Source organism: Hemiscyllium ocellatum, chromosome 26 (assembly GCF_020745735.1).
Source record: "Hemiscyllium ocellatum isolate sHemOce1 chromosome 26, sHemOce1.pat.X.cur, whole genome shotgun sequence".
In the NCBI taxonomy this organism is placed as follows: Eukaryota; Metazoa; Chordata; class Chondrichthyes; order Orectolobiformes; family Hemiscylliidae; genus Hemiscyllium; species Hemiscyllium ocellatum.
The window spans coordinates 45,114,897-45,127,030 of record NC_083426.1 but is presented as its reverse complement, the minus strand read 5'-3'; the positions used below and the strand labels follow the sequence as shown (position 1 = coordinate 45,127,030).

At 38.0% G+C, this 12,134-nt stretch overlaps 1 protein-coding gene across 2 annotated transcripts in view; it reads left to right on the top strand.

Annotated features, from left to right (window-relative positions):
• The window catches only part of trim33 (tripartite motif containing 33), a 150,659-nt gene that overhangs the window by 74,701 nt on the left and 63,824 nt on the right, over positions 1-12,134 (top strand). For both annotated transcript variants that reach the window (XM_060845572.1, XM_060845571.1), the window contains exon 4: positions 3,537-3,669. In XM_060845572.1, coding sequence (XP_060701555.1) covers positions 3,537-3,669 — 133 coding nt within the window. The remainder of the gene's footprint in view (positions 1-3,536; positions 3,670-12,134) is intronic.

Sequence of the window (12,134 nt, the reverse complement as noted above, 5' to 3'; positions counted from 1 at the left end):
ACCTTTTTGAAGATCTAGTTCAGAACTCCCTTCAATAGTTATTCTGCCTTTGCCTCAAGAAATGCTTAATCTTGGTAGAACAATCGCTTCTCCTGAGAGTGTTTCTCATGACTCCTGAGAGTACTCGCAGGCGTATCATTTATCTGCACAATTTCAACTTCTGTTAAGTAGCAAGCTTTGCTGAACTGTTACCGAATTTCTCCTAGCTGCATCCAGTATTGCTCATGGGCTTTCTTCACCCCACTGTCAACTGCACTGAATGGGTTTTACAATATTAGAGCTCAGTGAATTTTTTAACCAAATGACTAATTAATTCCCAAAACAAACAGTGCTAGACTGTCATGACTGCAAGCAATGTAGACATATTGCCAGTTCAGCAAGCCCACTCACCTGCTGTTTGATCTTCCCATTCTATATCCCTTGACCTCTGAAGATAATTTGGCCTTAACATTTCGAATATAATAGATCTATTTTGCATTAGTGGCTTTTGTCCTCTTTTCTACTGTTAATAGATTTTGGCTTTAACAATTAAAGTTTTCACTAACATACATAAATTTCGCTGTAAGTATTTAGTTCAATGTAATGAATAACCAAAGTGGTTCAAACAGAATTTGTCAGCAAACCATGTGACTGAAAACTTGATCAAAGGGATTCAAGGATCCTTCTTAAAGAGGAAAAGCAGTAATTGTGCAGCCTAGCTAAATTATGCCAACTAGAGTCGCACATGACCCTCAATTTCCTAATGAATGGAATTTTGAGTTTGGAGGTAGAAACCCAGTAACCAATAAATGGAAGTCCAAAACAAAACTCTTAAATTGACAACCTAACACAGGTACAGCACTTGGCAGAATTAGTGTTACCACTGTTATATGAGGGTAAACCTTTACAAAATTTTAGCAAGTATTTTTGCTTTGAACTATAAAGTCTAAATTGCACTGACATAAGGTCAACTGTACTATCTTCCTGTCTTCCATTCTACTTACCTTTTAAGGTGAATTCATGCCATCTATGTTTTCTGTGTTGGTTAATCTGTAAACAGTCCCTACTGTAATGGCTACTGATTCTAATGAATTTGTAGAAAGCTGTCACCTTCGTTTAGCCAAGTATGCTTAACTGAATTCTTGAATTGTTGTATCGCAGTTACTGTTTGTCATGTCTAGCTTTAATTTACAACGACTGCAATTTATCTATTGAAACAATTCCTTTAGGATATTGACAAATGTTACCTTGTCTTTGAGTTTATCTGCAAAAGTTGATTATTCACTGGCATTTGGAAATCTTAATTTTTGTAAAAGTGAACATAATGTGGCTCCATATCATAGTTTATGCCTTTTCTAGCATATTTTTCTTGTTCAAGCTCAAATACTTCATGTGTCAGAATGGATTATGTCTGTGCTGAAGAGATTTATATTATTTTCTAAGTTAAAGGAAGTAACCTGTTCAAGATTTAATTTTCATTATATTCCTTTTACATTTGTGATTTAAATCCCATTCCTGTTCAGTTTTATCTTTTACATGATGGGGGTTTACTGTTATTGCTTTTTAGTTGTGGTCGTGTTACCTAGCAATTATACTGATCAAACTCTGCCTACTATAGTTGTTGTAAACATGTGTCCCTTATGCACGTTTTTGCAAAAAGGAAGAATGACAAAGGCTCTTAATGTTAGAAATTAATAAATTATTTACCTTTTGAAAAACTGGTGCTGCTGCCTTCACCCTGATGTGTATTTATCAGTATCCTTAGAAAATAGACTTGGGTTTTTATTAATTTTGTTCCCTCAAGATATGCACCACTTAGGTTAAATGTAATCCAAAGGATTGCTGAGGTATTACAATGGAGGAGACAGCACTCTTTAAAATATATTCTCTTCAGGGGAGATGCTGCTCAAACCTCCTTTTCTGAAATCAAAGGTACTTGCCTAAGCACAATTTCATATTTAAAATAAAATTATGACTTCAAGTATAGAAGCCTATCTTTAGCCACTGTAAAATTGTACTCGTGTTGTCTTTGGTTTCATATCTTTTAACAAGCGCTAGGCTTATAATGAGGTAGGACGTTCTAAAATGGCATCTTCTGTTGTATAAAAACACATTGAGATAAAATGATTATTGCTGAATGCTTTGACTTGTCCTGGCTTTTTATTGTTGTTCAAGAAAGTCAAGATAATTTCCCTGATTGGGATGAAAGGATAAGATGCAAAGCAAAAACATGAAACCATCATCTGCTGGATGACCAACACTGGTTACCCTGGTCCACTCCTCCATTCTCAACACCTCTACAGCACCTTCCCATACAATGTAGAAGGTGATACCACCTCGCTCCTCACCATCCAAAGCCCCAGACGTAACTTTTCTAGGTGAAGTTGCAATTTGCCTGGAGTGTATTCATTGTTCATAGTGTGGTCTCCTTTAAACTGCAGAGAAGAAATGCAGAATGGATGATCGCTTTGCAGGACATCTTTATTCTGTCTGTAGAAATTGCCCAGAGCTTCCAGTCACCTGCCTCTCCAATGCGCCACCATGTTCCCACACAAATATTTCTGTTGCAGCATTCCAGAGACCCTCCGTGCAAGCTCGAAGAATAGCATCTCATTTTCCATTTGGGACCTCTGCAGACATTGGGACTGAACAACGAGTTCAATAACTTAAGAATGTGATTCCATCTTTCCATGTTTTTCACCCAGTCGTGTTATGACATAGGTTGCTTTTAGCACAGTCACCCATCCTTACATGCTTCTCGGCCAAATTTACATTGTATTAGATTTAACACAACTTGCCCATTTTCTCAGTTAGCTCATATCACTTATTCACTTTTTCTTCCGTCCTGGTCGGCTACAATTATTTTTTCTATAACATGACAAGTTCGTGCGACCCCGTGCTATTCAAAAATCGAGCAACACAAATAGCACATATTGTTTGCGATCTAATTGCATTATGGCCAACACATGTTTGACAAGTTCATGTTTTAGAAACGGCACTCCCAATTCACCAATCACATTCTGCCAATTAGTGTTAATGAAAGATGAGTAATAGCAAAACTGACTCATCCATTATCTCCATGCTTATCTACCCATTTCATATTTTCCCCTCTCCTCGGCTCCCTGCTGCCCCATCCGCTCAACCTTTTTTGAGCTACTGTCAGTTAAGAAGAGTCACTGAACTCAAAATGTTAACTTTTTTTCTACAGATACTGACAGACTCCGAGTTTTGCCAGCCATTTCTATTTTTGTTTCAGCACTTGTGCAGATAACATACCTGTGGTTGGGACTTGAACATGTGATGACTGCTTTGTCATAAAGTCTCAACTATTCTTTCTGCTGCTGATCGTGTAATTGAAATTGATTTTATTTCCCCATGCTGATGACTTATTTTGGTGAAATAGGATAAATAAAAGATACGTGTAACTAGAAATGCACTGAATAAGTTTAAAATAGGAAGATACAAAGGGTTTTTGCACCACTTTGCTACTTATAAGAATCTACATTCACTTTGGAAGCTGTATATCATTTGTAAATTTAATCTCTCTTAAATTATAGAGGCTGTAGGAGCACCCAGTCAGCGACCTGTGTTTTGTCCTATACATAAACAAGAACAGTTGAAACTGTTTTGTGAAACATGTGATAAACTGACATGTCGGGATTGCCAGTTATTGGAACACAAAGAACACAGGTAGGCACAATTTGCTTTAAAACAAAGACTTGCACGAAGTGTTTCTCATGGGGTACCTTTGACAAAATGTGAACATTTTCAGAAAAGTTTAATAATATTTTCTGATCGTTTATGTTGAATGTAAAACACAGAAATGGGTCATAAAGTCCAATCAGTCCATGCCAACATGTATGCTCCACTTGGGCCCACGCCATTATTTCTTAGCTAGTCTAGCTCATTAATTTTTTCTTTCTGTACATTTCTGTTATCTATTTAGCTACAAGGGGGAAGTGAAGAAGGATATTTTTTCCAAAGCAAGTGGAGAAAACCTGGAACTTGTCAGGTGGTGGAAGTAGTGACAAATGATGATTTCAAAAAGAAATTGTGTCTGCACTTGGGGGAATATACTTGCTGGGATAGAGCATAAAAATGGAACTGACTAGATTGCTGTATGGAGAGCTGGCATGGTCTCAATGGGCTGAATGACTCCCATCTGCGCTGATGTGACTATTTCTGTTTCTAGCTGTTTAGATATGTAGAAGCAGGTGTTTATTGATATACTGTCAAGAGCATTGCAATTAAAATTGTTTCTACCACCAGATTTGAGCCTCTTAATGAGTCTTTGATGGAATTTAAAATTCTCTGGTATCCCTGGTGTGCAGTTAGATCATGGAACTGAGACTGAAGGGTGAAAATGTGTTTGATATTTCAGAGATCAATCACTTACATTGGACACTTCTTTTAGAGTCATAGAGATGTACAGCATGGAAACAGACCCTTCGGTCCAACTCATCCATGTCGACCAGATATCCTGAATTAATCTAGTCCCATTTGCTAGCACTTGGCCCACAGCCCTCTAAACTTTCCTGGTCATGTACCCATCCAGATGCCTTTTAAACGTTGTAATTGTACCAGCCGCTACGACTTTGTCTGGCAGCTCATTCCATACACCCACCAGCCTTCATTTGAAAAAGTTGTCTGTGAGGTCCCTTTTAAACCCCCCCCACCCCAAACCAGTGCCCTCTAGTTCTGGACCTCCCTAAACCAAGAAAAAGACCTTGTCTATTTACCCTATCCATGTCCCTCATAATTTTATAAACCTCTAAGGTCATCTCAGTTGAGAATTCTTTCTCTTCCATGTATTTTTTTTGAATATTTAACTACTTTTTCCCTGAGCATTCAGAGCTCCTTAACGCCACAACATTTGGTATGGGTGTGATAGGATAACTAGTTCAGAAATTTTTTTAAAAATTCACTCATTAGATGTGGGCATTGCTGGCGGGCTCCCTTATATGCTGCTCATCCCTAGTTGCCTTGGAGAAGGTGGCGGTGAATTGCTGCCTTGAAACCCACAGTGCCCTGCCGGAGGGAATTCCTGGACTTTACAGATACTGAAGTGAGGTTAGGAGCCGAGTGGCCCTGGTTGAACCCAAACTGGGCGTCACTAAACGGATGCTAGTTGATAGCATTGATGACACGTTTCATCAATTTATTGATGATTTAGAGTAAACTGATGGGTCGGTAATTGGCTTGGTTGGATTTGTCCTGCTTTGTGTAGAGGGCATACTTGGTCAAATTTTAACATTGTAGTTTGTGTGCCAGTGTTGTTGTACTAGAGTAGCTTGGCTAGGGGAGCAATAAGTTCTGGAGCTAGCCTTCAGTGCTATTGCCAGAATGTCATCGGAATCCTTATTCTTTGCTGTATTCAGTGCCTCCAACAGTTTCTTAATATCATGTGGAGTAAATCAAATTGGCGAAAGACTGATCCATCTCAGATGCCATCCACTTGGCACTTCTGGCTGAAGGTTGCTGGTAGAAAATCTGAATTAAGCTTTATGTTGTACATTTACATCAGTAGGATCAGTAATCTTTGCAGGGTCTAAAAGAAGAGATCACATCCTGAGCGAGACTCAGAATTGGGAGGGAATTCAGTACATCAAAGAAGAGATGTTTTTTGCTTGCTTGTTTGGTCTAATTGTTTGTCAAGTTGTTTTTAAACAAAGTATTGAAGGTCAGAATCAGGAACTCAGCACAAAAAGAGTGACTTCACAGGTCAACTGTAAATTTATTGGTTGGTGATAGCTACTATTATAAGTTACATTCAGATTGAAGGTAAATAAGGAAAATATTTCCAGGCTACCAACTAAAAGACGAATACAAAATTTATACAAAGTAAGTTAAGAACTAAGTAATTTAAGAATGATGGTGGGCCAGGCAATGTGTTATAACTGCATGATCTGGGAGCTGGTGGACTCTGTTGTGGTTTATAGTGCCCACATCTGTAGCAGTGTTGGTTGCTTGAGGAACTCTGGCTCAGGATTGATTTACGTCATTTGATCAGTAGTCAGGGACAGGAGGGTGTGGCTACAAGTGAGGTGGTTCAAGGGATCAAGGAGTCTGACACTTGACCTTGTTTAACAGGTTTGAGATTTTTGCTCCTTACTGACGGAGAGTGGGGACTGCAGGAAGGATGAGCGAACTGACCAGGGAGCAATGGAGGGTGGCGGTGGAGAGGAAGGAAGGGAAGATGGGTAGGGAGAGAAAAGAGAAATGTAGTTGTAATCTGGAATAGTATTATCAGGCGAATAGTACCGAAGGATGTGCTGCCTGCTTGGTGTCCATGTTTAGAGGATATCTCATCTGGGCTGGAGAAGAACTTGGAATGGGAAGGGAAAGATCTAGTTCTCGTTGTCCATTTAGGTTCTGTTGAGGAAATATGATTTGCCAAAACTAAATTCAAAATCGGAATCAAAAAGGGTGCACTCTGATTCCTACCTGCATTATGAGCAAATTGACATTAGGTTAACAGAGGGGTTTATGCATGACTCAAAAATTTGATGTGGGAAAAATTAGTTCAGATTCTGGGGATATTAGCATGAGAGCTGTTTTGGGATTTGGGAGTTGAAGGTGAAGGAACCCCTATGGGGCAATGACTGTCAGCATGATAGATTTCACCCTGAAGTTTGAAAGGGAGAAGCTGGAATTAGATGTAATGCTGTTGCAATAGAGTAAAGGTAACTATAAAGACATGAGAGGAGGGGCCACCTTTGATTGGAAGGGGAGACAGCAGGGAAGAGTACTAAGTGGAGTCAGCAAAAGTAAGAGTTTGTGGGTCTCATTTAGGAGGCACAGAGAAAATTCATCCCAAGAAAGAAATGTATTAAGGGGAGGATGAGGCAACAGTGGTTGACGAGGAGTGTCCAGGACACCATACAGGGAAAAGGAAAAGCATAAAATGTGATGAAGATTAGTCTGATGCCAGAGGTTTGGAAAGTCTTTAAAAACCAGACAATTACCAAAAAAAAGAACTAAGATGAAATATGAGAGTAAGCTAGCTAATAAAAAATTTGCAAGAGTTTTTCTCTATCTGAAAGGTAAGTGAGGCAAGAGTGGACAATAGAACTAATGGAAAATGAGGCTGGAGAAATAGTAATGGGGAGCAAAGCAATAGCTGAAGAATTGAATAGCTATTTTGCATCAGTTTTCACAGTGGAAGATACCAGTAGTGTGCCAGAGCTTCGACAGTAAGGGGATACAGGTGAGTGTAATGACTATCATTAGAGAGAGGTACTAGGAAAGCTGAAAGGTCTGAAGGTGGATAAGTCACAGACTAGATGGACTACATCCCAGAGTTCTGAACGAAATAGCTGAGGAGATTGTCGAGGCATTGGTGGTCTTTCAGGAGTCGTGAATCAGGGAGATCTGGAAAATGGCTAATGTAACACCCCTGTTTAAGAAGAGAGGGAGGTGGAAGACAGGAAACTATAGGTTGGTTAGCCTGACCTTGATCATTGGTATGATTTTAGAGTCCATTATTAAGGATGAGATTGTGGAATACCTAGTAGTGCATCGTATTTGGATGTTCAGAAGGCGTTGACAAGATGTCACATAGGAACCTGCTAAAGAAGAGCCCATAGTAATGGAATGGATAGAAGATGGACTGACTGGCATTAGGGAAAGTGTGGGGATAAAAGGGTCTTTTCAAGTTGGCAGCTGGTGGCTAGTGGAGTTCTACAGAAGTCATTTTAGGATCACAGTTGTTCACATTATACATTAAATGATCTGGGTAGAGGAACTGAGAGCATTGAGTTTGTAGGTGACATTTATATATGGAAGGTCAAGTAATGTCAAGGGAGCTGGAAGGCTACAGAAGAATTTGGGCAAGCAAGAAGAAGGAACAAAGAAGTACTAGATTCAATACAATGTGGGAAAATTAATATTTTACTGGTAGCATGAAAAGAGGTATAGGTTTATTTTCTAAATGGAAAGTCTTGAAGCACAGACTTGAGAGTCCACCATTCAGGATTCTGTTAAGGGTAACATGCAAGTTCAGTTGGCAGTTAATAAGCCAAATGCAATGTCAACATTCATTTCAAGAGGACTAGAATACAAGAGTAGAGATGTACTGCGAAGGAGAAAATGAGGTCTGCAGATGCTGGAGTATCAGAGCTGAAAATGTGTTGCTGGAAAAGCGCAGCAGGTCAGGCAGCATCCAAGGAACGGGAAATTCGACATTTCGGGCTTATGCCCGAAACGTCGAATTTCCTGTTCCTTGGATGCTACCTGACCTGCTGCGCTTTTCCAGCAACACATTTTCAGCTCATGTACTGAGAAGGCTCAGTTAAGCCCTGTTGGATTATAGAGAGCAGTTTTAAGTCTGGTATCTAAAGGAAGGATGTGCTAGCGTTGGAGAGGGTCCAGAGAAGGTTTGCAAGAATGGTCCTGGGAATGAATGACCTGTTATGAGGAATATTTGAGGCCTCTGGGTCTCTATTTGATAGAGTTTAGAAGGATTGTCAGGGGGATTGATTAAAAATTTCAGAATACTGAGAGGTTTGCATTGTGTGGTCATGAAGTAGTTCTCAACAACAAACAAAAAAAAAATTGCACTTGGAGTGTCAATTTTTATATTCTACTGTAAGGCACTGATACCTCTTGGAATGTTTCTCACCATTGTCACACAGTTGCATTTGTACAACAAACTAAATATCCTACCAGTGTAAATATGCCTTTACATAATTTGAGATGTACAAGAAATAGACAGCAGCAAGGATGAGGAGAAAAAAAGTAGAGTAAAAAAATGACAAAAGAAAACTATTAACACTTAATACTTGCTATGTTATTAAATATCTGTAAAACTACGGAAATAATTACAAAGATGGAAGTTGGAGAAAGAGTTGCAAGATGAAAATTGGCTGCATGAATTTCGCAAAATAACTAAGCCAATAGGATGGCAGAATTATATGCAGAATGTTTTTTTAAAAAGTGTTGCCAGAAATTATACTTAATTTGATGTCTAAAATGTTATTTTATTGGCAATGGTGAGAAATTCCTAAAGAGCAGTTCTTTACAATCAAATATTTAAATGATCCAGTGACATGAGTGTTCATACCTGAATTTTAACACAAATGGAGTCCTGTGTGAGAGGAACAAAGTGTGACGTTTTGGTGGGCGTATGAAAGAATAAGTAGTTGATTGGAAAGAAAAGCAATGGTCACTTCTCTGAATGAAGAATGATATTTCAGTCTAGACAATCGAAGCATTAAGTTTAGCCCAAGAAGTTCTGCCTTTCTAAAGAAGGTGGCTGGACTTGAAATGCTAACTCTGTTTTCTCCCCTGAGGTGTGCCAGACCTGCTGAGTTTCTCCAATAATTTGTTTTCTTGTTTGTTTCCGATCGTTAATATCTGCAATTCTTTGTTTTGTTACATAATAAGCATGACCTTGAGGCAGTAGATAAAAGCCATAACTATACATTGTTTGAGTTTGTTTAATCTAACCCATTTACAAATGCAGTTGTTATTCAAATTACATCAGTTTTTGATGTGATGGGGTGAAAAATAATTTCATTACAAATCAGCAAAAACATAAAGATCCTTGATAATGGTCGTGATTGTTCTGTGTAATTTGTGCAGATTCCACAGTGCCAGCGTGATAGAGTATTATATAATTCATTGTTTTAAGGTAACTGTTAGAGGTGTTTTGTGGAACAGTTGGAAAACAGTCCAAAATGCCAAATGTGAGGGAAAAGTAAGGTCATCTCTGAAAAGAAGCAATGTGGATTAGATTTTTTTTATTGTATGTGGGATGTTAAGTGAACAAAACTGGTTTAGAAGCTTATACCATTTCATGAAACTTTTAGTGACTGCCAAGTTACTTCTATGGTATCTGCAATATCACTGTTTGGATTACACACCGTTACTTTCTTGGCTATTGAAATGGATGTTGCTGTTGTATGGGAAAGTCTGTAACAGAGTTGCTACTGTATGCAGATTCTTATGCAGATAATAATTTCATCTTGTTGAAGGTGTAAAATTCAGTTCCTTGATGTAAACATGCTCAATAATGTAACTGGGAAAATTTCCATTTTAATAAAATTGTAATGCTGGCTTTACTAAAGCGCATTGTATATGGAAAGATGCACTTGTGAGTTAAGGCAATCTTGACGCAAGAAATCTAAACACTTGCATTATAGCAAGTTAATGTTCAAGCAGATGGAAGATTCCATTCTTGTTACCGCATTGAGATGTGTTCTCTCAGTTGTCGAGCAGCTTCAACTGTTTTGCAGCATTTCATTCTTGTTAAATCCAAGTTTTATTTTTTCCCTGCGTGTTGCAATGCCATATTGTGATAATAGGAGTATACATATTCAATAACATGAAACTATGGTATTGTGAAGAATTTCTAGAACTTAACTTGCAAATACATAGTCTGATTAGGAAGTCATTGATGAGTTAATCATATTTTTGAACTCCAGTCCCCTTGTTCTTAGCACAACATTTTATAAAGACGTTTCCCACAAGTTAGGTGAAAGATAAGATGTTTAACTAGTTTGTAAAAACTTTAGTTAGAGTTAAAACTTTTAGTTGGAAACTTGTATGATATCAAAATTGTGATGTAGGGAATTATGAATGAGTTAGCTGAAGATTTATTACTGTGAAAAGATTAAAGTGTGTAAACTAAAGGTGGAGTAACTGAACACCTTGAAAATATTCACATAATCAGAAATAGAACAAGCATGGGAACCCGACAGTATTTTTTTGTGATAAAATTCATAAACACATGTCTTTAGATTTGCTGCAGAAATTTGATTAAGTTTTCCCCCTCCACCACCCTTAATAAGGGATGAACTAAAATGCATAAAATTTGAAGGTTAGTTTTTGACCCAGTTATGAAATTGGCTGATTGGAGTGAGTCATGATATTGAGCTATAATACTAATTGGCAGAATGTTTTTTCAAGTGTTTCATAAGTGTCTCTGGAACATCAAATATTCAATATTTGTCAATGATTTAGTGGAGTAGAGTGCTGCATGTCTAAGTTTGTTGATGACGGAAAAAGGAGTAGTATTGTAAGGGTAGGCATGGACAATAAATGCTAGTCGAGCTAGTGAATTTCACATTTGTGAATGAATCATTTCAAAACAAAACGCAGATGAAATCTCAATTTCAGGTGAATGGGTAAAACTGTGGCAAACGGATGTCAGTACAAGAAGTTTAAAGCTCTTGCACCTAAAAGTAATAGATCAAAATACTTTGAGAAGCTCAAAACAGTTGATCTCAGAAGATAGCTGGAAGGCCAGGTGCGCACACCATTAAATCATCATGAACAGATGAGAAAATATTTAAAAGGCTGTTTAAATATTGCCCATTATATCTAGAAAATTAGACCAAACATAAAAGAAGAATTAATGTTTCCATTATGCAAAGTTCTAGTGAGACCACACATTGAGTATTCTAAGCAGTTGTGGGTGCTATGTCTCGTATATATTGGTGTTGAAAAGAAACAAAGATTCACAGGGTTGCACCTGAATCCAAGGGCTTCAAATCTGAGGAGAATTACACAAAGGGGTGCATTCCCTTGAATATAAGGTGGTTTGATTGAAGTTTAAGATAAATACGGTATTTTATAGATTAGACAAATCGAAGGAAAGATGTCGGAATTAGCTTTACAAACACAGATGTGCGCACACAACACAATGCAACACATATTAATAGATGGTATAGCACTGGGAAAACTGCTGTTGATTGATCCATATGAAACTGGCTATTAGTGCAATAAGTAAAGATGACTACCTGGAATTATTTGCATATTAATCATATGTGTGGGGATTTGAATAGTGGGGATAATTTACTTACTACTACTTCATATTATTTTGGCGATTTGACTATTATTAGCTGGACTAGCATTTACCTATCCAAATTGACCTTGAGAAGGTGCTAGTGGGCTGCTTAATGATCAGCTGTGGTTGTTGGTATTTAGGTGTGCCCAAATTGTTTGCGCAGCAGTGAGCTTCCTTAGCATTTTTTTGTACATTTGAGGTTAGGCCATAAGACCTGAGAGCAGAACTAGGTTGTTCTAGTTCATCTGTTCTGCCATTCAGTGAGATCATGACTGATATTCTTCAATGTAGGAACACATTACTGCAGATGCTGGATTCTAAACTGAAGACAACAAATGTTGGAGATCACAGTGAGTCAGACAGCATT